Below are 14,612 nucleotides of genomic sequence, written 5' to 3'. Positions count from 1 at the left end.
CAGGCTGTGTTGTACTGTCAAGATTAGACTGAACAGAGCAGTAAGGGGGTCTAGAGTGGCTCCTGTGAAGTCTATTCTTTGGACTGGGGTCAATATAGACTTCTTTCTAATGATGTGATGTAATGAAGACCCAAAGACTGTAAAGATTTAGAGCTCTGGAGGTTGTCAACTGGACCTCTAGAGCTGATTGACCTCTGAGGAGTTAACATCAAAGGAAGGGAATACTGCTATGCTCCACTGACATAAATGGACCACCACTGCTAAGAGAAGCTTTGTAAAAACCCTCAGGACTGTGGAGAGTCCAAAGGGAAGGACTTGGTACTGGTAGAAGTCTGAGCCTAACCTGAAGCATAGGAAATGTTTGTAGGATGGTTGGATAGCTACATGAAAGTAAGCGTCCAGGAAGTCAAAGATGATGAACCAGTCTCTTGGATCTAGGAGTGGATTATACTGACTAGCATCACCATCCTGAAGAGCTTGCAAAGTATATTTCAGGTTTCTCAGGTCGAAGAGCCATCTCAACTCTCCACCCCTCTTTGGAGCTAGGAAATAGTTGGAATAGAAGCTTCTTCCAAAGAACTCTGGGGCCAATGAACAGAAGGGGGAAATGACCCCACTGGGGCTAGTGAATTGGAAGGATCTTCAGTCTAACCTCTACATCTTTCTAAGACCTGCCTTTAAAGTCCAGACAAATCTTACATTCAGATGGGAGGTGGGTGAAAGCATAGGCGTCGACTTCTACTGGCCCTGGTGGGTACTCTGCCCTGCCCCAACTCCACCTCTGCCCCTCTCTCCCCCACCCCCATTCCAACCCCTTCTCCAAATCCCAGCCGCGGCCCCGCCTCTTCCCCTGAGCCCGCCACGTTCCCGCTCCTCCCCTCCAGAACTTGCTACAGCTGTTTGGCGACGGCAAGCACTTGGAGGTAGGCGGAGGAGCGGGGACACGGTACGTTCAGGGGAGGAGGTGGAGGCGAGGTGGGGTGGGGCGGGGAGCTTGGTTGCCGGTGGATGCAGAGCACCCACTAATTTTTCCCCATGGGAGTTGGCGCCTATCGATGGAAGCGCAAATGCTGATTACTATGGGGAGAAGATCTGTGGCAGGCCTGGTAGGGCTTAAACTTTTGGCATACCCTAAAGGAGTTGTGAATCAAAGGAGGAGACAAAAAGGGCAGTGGAGTAACCCCCCCTACTGAACACATCTATATAAAACTAAAATAAGTAAGCAAATTTTAAGAATAAATGATATACTAAGAAAGGTGGGTAGTTGTAGAATCAATGGACACGCAATCTCTCAGCCTCAAACTGCAGGCTGTTGAGAAGGAACTGAGAGGCAGCAGGCCCACTCTTTCCTATATTCCCTCATTTGGAGGGACATGGCGCTGCTCTGTGCAGTCACAGGCCCACAGCTACTGCTTTGCATTCTCCAGTCGAGAGCACATAGGCACACATGCATCCTATTGTGGAGCACCCACAGAGAGACACATTCAAAGAAGAACTCAAGATTTATCCTTGTAAGTATCCTAAAAGTACTGCTCTGGGTTGGCCATGCTGTTGACTCAGGCTCTATTTCCTGAGTCACTTTAACTTCAGGAAATATTCTGTGTGTGTACAGTTCTTTGAGCACCCTTGAAGAACTTTGGTACAAAACTCACAAAAAATAGTTATTTTAATAATTCCACTAAATAACAGAAATAATGCAAAATGATTCAGAAATACATAAGGAAAGTTACCTTTATCTAATAAAATTCTCCGTATCATGCAAAATGAGTACAAGCAACTCAACATCACAAGTATAAAGTTCTTATACTTTACTCTCACTGGATGGTTTAACATTCCTTTGAAATAATGTTTTGGCAAATGGTTCTTAAAAAAGCCAAATACTGTACCACTTATCTCAACTAAGCTTCTTTGGCAGCCAAGATCAAGGTCTTTAGAAGAGAAGTTACCAAAGTTCTGCACATAAAAGAAGAACCTAAAGTGTGTCAGCTATCACACAATTCAAGTAGGAAAAAAAGTCTAAATTTTCCATTTGCAATATATGTAATTTATTTTGTTTTCTTCTGTAAGAACAGTTCCTGAATAGAGAACCCCATTATAAAGCTCATTTTTCTGTCAGAGTTCCTTCTTTCTGACAGGATGATTTATAATGAATTGCTGCAATCTGCAACTTCACTAATCATGAAAACACCCTTATAGTCAGTTTTAACTTAAGCCATGCTTTGAATTCTGGAAAGAGAAGTTAGGGACCCAGAAGGTAATATGATTGAGCAACACAGAAAGCTAAACTCAGAGCCAAGGAAAGCATTACTTCACATCTAATACTATGCAGCACAGGTTAAACTGGATAAAATACTTATGCACGAGCAAAGTTTCATAACTGCTCTTTGTTTAAACATAGGTGTAGCGTAAACTAGGGAAGTGGTTTCAAAGTTTTGTCTATAGACCGCTGGTCAACCTCAGTTCAAATTGCTGCCAGCTCAAATGGGGCTGGCTCTGCTTGTTTCCAGCTGACACACAACAGATAGGGAGGGATGGGGGGAGATAAAATAAACGAAAATATTAATGTACAAAACCATGTTCAACCTCTTTTTTAAAAATGACAAGATTGATCACACTGAAGACAGTTAAAAATAAATTCTTACTTAAGACTACTTTTCCAGGTAAACAATTGCTGTAATTGCCACAGGAACCGTCACATTAGCCCACACATTAAATATCATCTCTCAATCACTCTGATTATATGCTTGAGCTATCAGAACAAACTTTATGTATAGTTCTCCTGCAACATGCTGCATCTTTAATAGCTTTTCCCATTATTTTGTGTTCACAGAGAGCAGCATGTGTTTAACGTTTATTCCCTGCAAGCAAAACTACACAACTGCATTATACATTACTTTGTTGCTTCTACAAGTGGGATATTTTATCTCTTTGTCTCTTAGAGATACATTTTTGGTTGCCAGACAAGCCATGTGACTGATTGTAAATAATACCATGAAAATAAAACTAAAGGTACACAAACACACACCATTCCTGAAAAGTCATGAACTACAATTAGTGAAGCAGATTTTTCAATGCTATAAAAGCAGCAAATATTTTTATTAATCTTTTCCCCCTTCCTATCACCTCTTGGGTAGCTGTCAACTGCCATTTGGCTGAATTCACTACATTTCACACATTTAAATCCATCCTAATCTTGTCAGGTTATACCATGAAACACAATATTTGCTTAATTCCATATAAGAAAGTTGGCCATTCATGGCTAGTCCAGAATGTGGAGTGGGACTAAGAGGGCAAAGTTAAATCCCTTGCTCAGCCACACCTGTCTGTAAGGGACATTCTTACTGATTAATTCCCAGAGCTTATTTCAAGTGCTTATATTGGACAGCTGACCACCGGTGAGGGAGGCACCTTCAAATGAACAGCAGAAGTGAACCTTTTTTTTTTTTTTTTTTTTTTTTTAAATCTTCTACTGCTGCTGCTAATCCCTCCCTCTTCTCCATTTGAGGTTATTGGTTCCATGTGGTTACTGGTTCCATGTGGTTATCATTCTGTCACTCTGTATGTAAAGGGTTGTTGGTTGCAAATTGTATTATGACTGGATATGGCCTGCACCTCTGAATATTGAAGCAACTGTGCAGGCACATGGTACAACAGTTTTGTCTTGAATTCACAGAATTACAGCTTTGTCACCTATTCTGCAACCCAGCTTCTCCTCCATGGACAAAAAAAATTTAATGCAAGTGTTGGTTGGTGCTCCTGGCCCCAAACAAGTCCTGAGATGGGCAATGCCACTTTCCTGTGAATTTGGCAACCAGCCAGTCATCACAGTAGGCGGGAGTCTGATCCGTATGGAGGCCTACATAGGGCTCTAGGCTTGGTTACAACTTGGAATAAGGCAGACTTGGTGAACCCGGGAAACGTTTGCATACTTTAAATTTGAGAGAGACTGAACCACACATGATAAATATCAATCATGTTTATTGTGCTTCGGGAAGGTGGTCAGATACGAGGGTGGCATAAGAACCTGTACAGAACCGAACATAATTTGGTCCCACCTATACAAGCAAGACTAAACTATATTAAACTCACTAGCTTAAAACAAAAAGAACAGGAGTACTTGTGGCACCTTAGAGACTAACAAATTTATTAGAGAATAAGCTTTCGTGGGCTACAGCCCACTTCTTCTGATGCATACACTCTATATGCATCCGAAGAAGTGGGCTGTAGTCCACGAAAGCTTATGATAAATTTGTTAGTCTCTAAGGTGCCACAAGTACTCCTGTTCTTTTTGCGGATACAGACTAACACGGCTGCTACTCTGAAACCTAGCTTAAAACAGGAGATTTGACAGTGGGGATGGACTAAACAAGGTAACACAAGAAAGTGATAATCAACTTGACAGCCCTAATCATTAAAGATTTTCAAAGGCTGGGTATTGTGTAAGAAGCACATCTCCTTGTCAGTGTTACAATAAAGACTCAGTTGCAAGTTAAGATTTAATGAATTGTGAAACTAAATGAATTTATTCTTATTCAGCCACATGCAAAATAGATATTTAAATAATCTCTCTAAATGGCTTCAGTTATGTACTGTAGTGATTTTCAGATTACATAACTAGCTTACAAACAAGGGTTTCCCATTTTAAAATATTTCCTCAGCATTTGAAGTAAAGTTATGAGGGGGGAAAAAAATCAAAGTTACACGAAGGGGAACAGGAAGTCCAGGGACCTAGGCTTTGTCTACACTACCTCGTTTTTAGTGACACGGCTATGCCACTACAGCCGTGCCGCTAAAAGGCAGTGTAGCTGCTGTTTGTGTGCAGGAGAAAGCTCTCCTGCCGACAAAAAGCTTCCACCCCCCACGAGCGGCAGTGGCTCTGTTGGCAGGATAGGGTTAGGTTTGGGGTATTTTTTTTTTTAAACACCCCTGAATGACAAAAGTTTTGCTGATGAAGTTCCAGTGTCGACAAAGATTTAGTCTACTCTTTCCCACCACACGTGAATTCTGTGAGTTCCTTAATGTCAATTTCACATACACACCCCAACAAGCGCCGGCTTCTAATTTTTCCTGGGGGTGTTTAAACCCCGCTCAGCCCCAGGCCTTCCCCAAACTCCATCCCTTCCCTCAAACCCCCACCCTGCCTCTTCCTGCCCCACTCCACCCTTTCCCCAAGCCCCCACCCCATCCCTGGGCCTACCCCCACTCTACCCCTTCCCCTCAAGGCCCCACCCCCCCTTTTCCCATCCCGCTCTCTCTCCCAAGTGCTGTTCCGCGACATGCAGGAGGTGCTGGGAGGTAGGGGGAGGAGTTGATTGGCGGGGGCCTCAGGTGGGCAGGAGTGGGGGAAGGAGGAGAGTTTGGCTGCCAGTGGCTAAGCACTGGCAATTTTTTTTCCTTGGATGCTTCAGCACTGGAGCACCCACGGAGTCTGTACCTATGCACACCTCTCCCCCTCCCCACAGCTCATTATGGGAGTAGTGAGAGTCAGCAATTCTAAACAGCAGAAAGAGATAAAAGGTCAGGTCACTTTGATCTAAGGAGCAGTTGTTGCCTGCTGAATTGCTACCTTCTTTTAATTTCTAACTTTTCCACGTATGTGGCATGAGGAGGAAAGAACTGAAAAGAAAGGATGGCACTAATCTGATCAGAACTCAGCTTCCTCTGAAGTCAGGCAGAGGAACCAAGGGTTTGCCTTCACTCCAGGTGGGAACAAGCCTCCCAGCCCAGGAAGACAGACTCATGTTAGTGGGGCTCAAACTAGGAGTGCTAAAAATAGCAGTGTGGATGTTGAAAGCCCACCAGCAGCCACCAATGCTGGCCTTAGATGCTAGCAGCGGTTCTAGTGATAAATCCTACTGGCACCTTTAGCTGTGAAGATTGGTAGTGCTATGTGATTTTCTGCTGAGGCATCAAGAGGGGCAAAAAATGCAGCACACTGGAACTGCTTATATGTATCATGTAGTGCTTATGGGCATGTCTACATTACAAACTTAAGTTGACCTATGTTAAGTCAACTTACAGCCACTGTAGTAATTACTAAGGTGGTTCATGTCCACACTGCCCTTCTTCTATCGGTGGTACACAATCTTACCTGGAGCACTTCCACCAACTTAGGAGGAGCAGTTGAGGGGCTGAGAGCTGCGGCTCTCAGCTCTGCATACAGCTCCCTGCTGTGAGCCCGGCTGCCCCCAATTTCCTGCCGGGAGCTCGGCTGTCCCCACCCCTGGATTCTCAGCTCCCTGCTCCCCACCAGGAGCATGGCAGCTGCCCGGGCTCTTGGCTACCTGCAGGGAGCCAGGAGCCCGGCGGGCGCAGCCTGGCTCGGAGCCGGGAACCAGGAGCCCGGCGGCCGCAGCCTGGCTCAGAGCCGGGAACCAGGAGCCTGGCGGGACACAGCCTGACTTAGGAGCAGGGAGCCTGGGCAGCTGCCTAGTTGGGAGCAAGGAGTCCAAGGGCAGTCGGGCGCTAGCTGAAGTCCCCCCCGTCTCTGGAGCCATCAAATTGACAAGAATTACAGCCAACAGTGGATGTAAGTAACCCACAGTGTCTACACTGACACTACGTCGTCCTAACTACACCAACATAAGCCCTATTCCTTTAGTGGTTTAGTAGGGAACTTATATTGGCAGGAGCAAGGCTGTAGTACATCCGCTGACATAATTAGCTTGATGTGAGCTGTAGTGTAGACCAACTCTAAGTCTTCAAGTTTCTGCTTCCTAGGTAATATGCAGATTCACCCATTAAGTAGTTTTCTGCTTGTGTATGCGATCTAACATTATTCCTTATGACACTCTAAGAGAAACCACTGTTTGCATGAACATTTTATAAATACTATTTGCAAGGTGCATTCTCTGCATATGCACACATTAATTATTAACTTATTTTCCTACACCATTCTTCAAATACATTACAAAAAGATGTGTAATAGCACAAACTCCTGGCTGAACTCAAATTTTCACTCTGTGTCACTCTTGAACCATAAAGAGTCAGAGACTTCAAACAGACACAATGAACAAAGACTTCACATTCCTTTAGAAAGGTGTGCCAGAAACCGGAAGTATTTTAACTATCAAAGGTTGAGAATGCAACACATTTACTCCAATTGTTCTGTGGTATACTGCAGCCTTCAGTACTAGCAATAACAATATAATGACTTTTCAGTTCTTTCACAGTCGTTGAATCTTACTGTATGTCTGACAAAAGTTATTTTGGGACTTACTGTGAAAAAGGTCAAACTGATCAGATGTATGACAAAGGTAAACACTAAACAGTGTGCATGATAAGAAATCATCTGAAAATCAGCATTCATCACCTTTTTACATATGCATGTTTTGTAAACTGTCTCATTTTATAAAGCACAACTACAAACATGAATGAACTCATTATTTAGCATAAGAGTGATTCACGAAGAAATTGTTTCATGTGATCAAACAATGTTTACTAGAAACGTGTGCATGACATTCCAATTCTCAGCAATACCGAAATGTATCTTTCCAATAAATGATCCAAATACATTAAGCATTTAAGAAAAAAAATTCTATGGCTACAATTTCATTTGTTCACGAAGCACTGATTTCAAAACATTTAGTGTAATCATAAGACCTCAGATAAAATCCTGATCATTAAAATAAACTTCTTGCTTAAAATGAAAACAGATTTTGAAAACTCAATCATATAGATCAGGCACATACAAAGCACATGCAAATTTGATTTCCTTATTTCTCTAATTTAACACATTTTCAGTCACCCAACCAACCATTAAAATTGCTACTAGCAAGACAGGGACTATTGTACAGTTTTACATAAGAACATTAACAGAATGAAAACTGAAAACACATACATACCTGTCTGACACCTGGTAGAAAGGATATCCTGGTTTAGGAACAGAGTTTGAAAATAGAGACTGACTACACATTGCCTTCACGTATTGTATCCACTTAAAGTGTTTCCATATTCCTTACCAAGGAATTAAGTACAAACATCCATATCTGTAGACTTGTTCAGAAGATAACTGAAGAGAAACCAAGTGCATATTCAAAGGTCTTAAAATTCTGACTGCATATCAGACTACTTCTTCCTGAAATTCCTAAAAGCCAACACCCTCATGACATCACATGACACAAAATTACAAATGTAATCATCTCCTTAAAAAGAAAAGAGTCTCTCTCATTTCTAATCAGAAATAAAATCCTGCAGTGCATCCTTCTTGTAAAGACAGCACATGTAAGGCTGAAGAGAAAAAAAGAGAGAGACCTGCTGTCTGAAACAGCAGCCGTGGTTTGGCAGTCAGCCAGCAACCAGCAGAACTTATTGCCAATGCTGCAAATCCCTCCTATCAGCTAAAGAAGATCAAGACTGCAGGGGAAACATGATTTTAGTCCCATGACAAGAACTCCCTTGGAAATGCATATAAGATCTGTGATAGGACCTTGAATCTCTATTACAAAATTCTCAGAAAGAATCGTTTCAACAAAACCCTACAATTTATATAGTTATTTTATCAACCATCTCAAATCAACATCACAGCGCATTATAGTAGTATGACAGAATCCCTCTGTGCTAAGAAACCATATCCCACTATTCTGGCAACTCAGCTAAAAGGTATTGTGTTTTTTGTTTTTGAAAAACATACTGACAAAATTCTTTAGGCAACTGAGCATATAAATAAAGTCATTTTGAAGTGTGTGTGTGTGTGTGTGTGTGTGTGTGTGTGTGTGTGTGTGTGTGTGCGTGCGCTCTTAAAGAAGAAGGGAGAAAAACTGAATAAAAAGCAGGAAAAAAATGTGAGCAACTCGGTGTTACTAAAGCCTCTACATTCTAGTACCATATGCTTATGTTGAACATGTTTAAACCGTACATAATATTTATTAGTTTTACAGTGAAGAATTTGTACATGTCCTTCCAATAAGCCAAAATGGAGGATTGATGTGGGTTTTAATTTTAGTACTGTATAATTTTTAAAGGACATTGAGGTTAAAAATAAACAAATTTCCTTACATATGCTAGCAAAAATACTGAAAGGAGAATTTAAAACATCTAAATTATGATTTACTATTTCTGATTTCTTTTTGTTTCTCATCTTGGAAATAAAAAAAGGAATCAACTTTGTTTACTTTAAATTTCTGGTCAAAGATTGGATCAAACCACTAGTGATGATGAAGAAGGTGAAGTCAAACCTTCATTTGTTCATTGTATGACATTCCACTCTGTGTTCAAATTCTCTATTCTGTCCTGATCACACAGCAGCCCCATTGCTGGTAGTGCCTCATTCCACCCAACGGTTGGTGTTTTATAAGACAGATGTGACAGAGTGGGAATGTTCTTAATGTTTTCTCTGAATACTGTGTGGGTGTCTCAGTTTCCCCTATGCATTTCTTAGGTATCTAGGTTGGAGGATCAGGGTGTGTGATTGTTGCAGAGCCCAAAAGGCCCCCTGTGATATGATCTGCACAGAGAATGGCTGATCGTCTGTCTCCTGGCAACTAATCGCCTGGGCCCCTCCTCTACAAAGGTGCCAACTGAAGGTGTTGGAGAACAAAGAGATCAGGTGACCTCCTGGCCCGGGAAAGTGACAAAGGGAAAGGAGGGGCTGGAGAGTTCCAGTTTGGGGCTGGCTGGGAAAATGGAGGGGAGGCTAAACAGACCTCCTGGCCTCTCCTGGCCCCCCAAGATGGACTTGAGTGAGGGGGTCCTGTTGTCTGTTCCTGCAAGACCTGTCTTGAACTGTGTTCCTGTCGTCTAAATAAACCTTCTGTTTTACTGGCTGGCTGAGAGTCATGGTAAATTGCAGGAAGCCAGGGGTGCAGGGCCTTGTCTCTCCCCAAACTCCGTGACAAAAGGCATCTGTAAAAGCTGGACAGACATTGAGTAGAATCCAGAAGTTGCGGTTGTAGATTTATAAGAATCAAGTCTGTGTAATTTTTCAGCTGGATTAACAAACACTTCTTGTCCTCTTCACATATGGATTGAATATAAGAGCCTTCTCTAGTCAGCCTCTGGACAGAAGTCTTTGCTTCTTCCAGTATGTTTTCAATCAATCCAAGTGTAGCTTCTATTGCTGGACAAAGATCTACTAGTGTTGTAGCAGAAGCCTGGATGGCATTGTTTAATAACCCAAGTGGCTTCATCAGTACACTTACAAGAGAGAGAATGGTGATAGTCTGCTCTGAATTTAGTTCACCAGCCTCACTACTTAGATCTGTCCCAATAGTAAGAGGTTTCACAGCCACATAAATAGGAAGAAAGCAAAGAAAGAAGAAGTGGGACCGCTGAAGTCTATTGCCGGAGAGGAGATTAAAGACAATCTAGGCATGGCGCAATATCTTAATGAATATTTTGCATCGGTGTTTAATGAGGCCAATGAAGGTATTAGGGATACTAGCACCACTATAGAGGGGCACTCGGGATGGGGGATTACCGTATCCGAGGTAGAAACAAAACTTGAACGCCTTAATGGGGCTAAGTCGGGAGGACCGGACGATCTACATCCGAGAATATTGAAGGAATTGGCGCGGGAAATAGCAGGCCCGTTAGCGATAATATTTAATGAATCTGTAAACTCGGGGGTGGTCCCGTTAGACTGGAGAATAGCTAATGTGGTTCCTATTTTCAAGAAAGGGAAAAAAAGTGATCCGGGTAACTACAGGCCTGTTAGTCTAACATCTGTAGTGTGCAAGGTGTTAGAGAAAATTCTGAAAGAGAAACTAGTGGAGGACCTGGAGGGTAGTGGCAATTGCGATAAATTACAACATGGTTTTACGAAGGGCAGATCGTGCCAAACGAATCTGATCTCCTTCTTTGAGAAAGTAACGGATTTATTAGATAAGGGAAATGCGGTGGACCTAATATACCTGGATTTCAGTAAAGCGTTTGATACTGTACCCCATGAGGAATTATTGGTTAAACTGAAAAACATGGGGATCGATATGAAAATCCAGAAGTGGATAAGGAATTGGTTACTGGGGAGAATGCAGCGGGTTGTATTAAAGGGTGAACTGTCAGGTTGGAGGGAGGTTACTAGTGGAGTGCCTCAAGGTTCGGTTTTGGGACCCATTTTATTTAATCTATTTATAACTGACCTCGGAACCGATTGCAGGAGTGGGCTGATAAAATTTGCGGATGATACGAAGGTGGGAGGCGTTGTAAATTCGGAGGAGGACAGGGATATCCTGCAGGGAGACTTGAATGAGCTTGTGAATTGGAGTATCAGAAATAAGATGAAATTTAATAGTGAAAAGTGTAAGGTGATGCATTTGGGGATGACTAATAACAATTTTAGTTACAAGATGGGGACGCATTGGTTAGAAGTTACGGAAGAGGAGAAGGACCTAGGGGTTCTTGTAGACCGCAGGATGACTATGAGTCGACAATGTGACGTGGCGGTGAAAAAAGCCAATGCTGTCTTGGGATGCATTAGGCGAGGTATATCTAGTAGGGATAAGGAGGTCCTGCTTCCGTTGTACAAGGCGCTGGTGAGACCTCATTTGGAGTACTGTGTGCAGTTCTGGTCTCCCATGTTTAAAAAAGATGAACTCAAACTGGAACGGGTGCAGAGAAGGGCCACTAGGATGATCAGAGGAATGGAAAAGCTGTCGTACGAAAGGAGACTAGAGGAGCTTGGGTTGTTTAGTCTGACAAAGCGAAGGCTGAGAGGGGATATGATTGCTATCTTTAAATATATTAGAGGGATTAATACAAGGGAGGGAGAAGAATTATTCCAGCTTAGTACTAACGTGGATACCAGAACGAATGGATATAAACTGGCTGTGGGGAAGTTCAGACTTGAAATTAGACGAAGGTTTCTGACCGTCAGAGGGGTGAAATATTGGAACGGCCTACCGAGGGAAACGGTGGGGGCGACGGACCTGTCTGGTTTTAAGATAAAGTTAGATAAGTTTATGGAGGGAATGGTTTAATGGTAAAACATAGTAGTCAAGGAAAGCCAAGCAATGGTGGGTAAATAGTATAATGGCTAACGGGGTCGGGCTGGAGACTCTTGCCTATATGCTCGGGGTCTTACTGATCGCCACATTTGGGGTCGGGAAGGAATTTTCCTCCAGGGCAGATTGGCTGAGCCTCTGGAGGTTTTTCGCCTTCCTCCGCAGCATGGGGCAGGGATCTCTAGCAGGAGGGTCTCTGCCGATTGAAGTCACTAAAAACAGGATTGGGGACTTCAACAGCAGAGTCCAGGGAAGGGGTAGGGACGGTTTTATGGCCTGCAGCATGCAGGGGGTCAGACCAGATGATCATAATGGTCCCTTCTGACCTTAAAGTCTATGAGTCTATGAATCTCATTAGATGCTTTCCAAAGCCAGTAATAACTGCTGCAGTAATTTTAAGACAACAGCCAAGGACCGCTCACAAGAAAGCCACAGGTTTTCCCAGGTTGGACTAATTTGATCTTCTATTTTTCCCAAGTCCTTTTGGATTCTTGCTGGAACAAAAAAAAAAAAAAAAAAAGAGTATAAAAAAAGTCATTAAATTGATGGCTTTTAAAATGTTTTTTAAAGATTCTGTAGCTCATACTAGTGCTAGTTGGAATAGATGGTCTCTACAGTGTGTATAGAAGAGATTGCTTTTCTCTGAGCAAAACTTGTAATCTACTATGTCTTCCAGAGAAGTTTGCAACTCCATCAAATGCACAAGCAGCCATCTGTTTGGGGTTCAATTTACAAGCATTTAACTCTTCGAAGATGTGGGTTTTCACAGATGCGGCCAATGTGTCTTCTATAACCTGAACATCTAGAAATGAATCTATTGGCCTACCACTGACATGAAGATAACCACAATGACTTAATACTTGATTACTATTTGCATCAGTACATTCATCAGCTGTGTATGTATATTTTTTGAATGTGGTGAGAGAGTTCTTCACTTTTTTCAACTGCTGAGTCTTTCGATGTTATACCACATGCTTCTAACCTGTCAGCTGAGTTTCTTGCAGAAAGATAGTGAGCATTTGTCAGTCTTGTTTGGAACCGGTGTCCAACTTCAGGATTAACAAGTGACAATGGACTTAACATTGGCCTCCAGTTTGTAATGTGTGGTATCTCTTGCTTAAATAGAAAGTATGATGCAAAAGCCAAGTTTGTTCACTTGTAAACTATGTTTGTGTTAGAGCATTCTCAAAAGCCTCAGTAAGTACTTCTAAAATTGGCTTTTACACTGATTGGCTTCTAAGGCTTTATACATGTCCCTGCAGTCCAGAGGCTTGGTGTTCTGAAGCCTTTTCATGTAGGTTGTCAGCATTGGCTTTGCTTATCAACCTAGCGAACCAAGCTTCTCCACTTTTACTATATAAATTCATGATCCTCCCACATCTTGAATACTGCGTGCAGTTCTGGTCACCTCATCTCAAAAAAGATATATTGGAATTGGAAAATGTACAGAGAAGAGCAACTGAAATGATTCGGGAAACGGAACAGCTTCCATATGAGGAGAGATTAAAAAGACTTGGACTTTTCAGTTTGGAAAAGAGACGACTAAGAGAGGATCTGATACTGTAGAGGTATATAAAATTTTGACTGCTGTGGAGAAAGTGAAAGTATGGTTAACTCCGTCACATAATACAATAGAAATTAATAGGCAGCTGGTTTAAAACAAAAGGAAGTATTTCTTCACACAACACACAGTCAACCTTTAGAACTTTTTTCCAGGGGATGTTGTGAAGGCCAAAACTGTAACAGGGTTCAAAACAGAACTAGATAACTTCATGGAGAATTGGTCCATCAATGGCTATTAGCCAGGATGGGCAGGAATGTAACACCATGCTTACAGTGTCCCTAGCTTCTGTTCGCCAGAAGCTGGGAGTGAATGCCAGGAAATGGATCACTCAATGATTGCCTGTTCTGTTCATTCCCTTTGAAGCACGTGGTATTGGCCATTGTTGGAAGACAGGATACTGGGCTAGATGGACCATTGGTCTGACTCAGTATGGCTGTTCTTATGTAAAATTTAATTATAATAGAATAAAAAAAATTTAGCACAGAAACTCCCTAAAATAACCTCTCAAGATAGTGACCATGTGAGATAATGACCTTTACAAATAATGCATTTTAAAAATCTTGGCCTATTAGGAAACATATTTATACAAGTTTCCCAGTCACAAATCTAGCATTCTGAAGCAGTAAAATATAGTTCAAGCAAATATTCTTTTAATGTGCCCCTCCCATCTCCCTCCACTGCACCGCACTTATAGTAGTTGTCCTTGGTCAGTGGAGACCCAGAGTTCAGAGGTGCTTTCGTGTGAGTTCACCTCCAACCCTGGGGATTGGGTGGGAGGGAGAAGGCACCCCGCTTGTTCTTTCAGCTGCTCGCGCTCGCTCCAGCTGCTCACTCTGTCCGCTGTTATTCGTCATGACCGTTCACTGCACCGCTGCATTGCCGATGGCCCTGCAACTTCTGCTGCCACCTGCCACTGTGACCTCTGCGAGTCTGACTCTTGAAGTTCTACCCAGCTCTCATGATTTCAGCTCTCAGTGGGGGAACCTCACTGCTAGTGCAGGCTAGGCAGTCTCATCCACAGAAACACTGTCCCCACAGCTGGACTAAGCACTTAGACCTGATTATTAGTGATTTCAGCTCTACTGGTCACTTAAAAAAAACAAAAGACT

At 42.5% G+C, this 14,612-nt stretch overlaps 1 protein-coding gene across 8 annotated transcripts in view; it reads right to left on the bottom strand.

Moving 5' to 3' along the window:
- Positions 1-14,612, bottom strand: part of PLEKHA7 (pleckstrin homology domain containing A7) — a 285,568-nt gene that overhangs the window by 159,963 nt on the left and 110,993 nt on the right. The window contains exon 1 of one of the 8 annotated variants that reach the window (XM_054025961.1): positions 7,845-8,036. The exons of the other annotated variants lie outside the window; for them this stretch is intronic. Coding sequence (XP_053881936.1) covers positions 7,845-7,915 — 71 coding nt within the window. The 5' untranslated portion in view covers positions 7,916-8,036. Of the gene's footprint in view, positions 1-7,844; positions 8,037-14,612 lie in introns of those variants that run through there. 8 annotated transcript variants of the gene reach the window in all.

Source organism: Malaclemys terrapin, chromosome 4, assembly GCF_027887155.1.
Source record: "Malaclemys terrapin pileata isolate rMalTer1 chromosome 4, rMalTer1.hap1, whole genome shotgun sequence".
Lineage (NCBI taxonomy): Eukaryota > Metazoa > Chordata > Testudines > Emydidae > Malaclemys > Malaclemys terrapin.
Note: the sequence above shows the minus strand (reverse complement) of the source record. Positions and strands in the feature narration are given on the sequence as shown.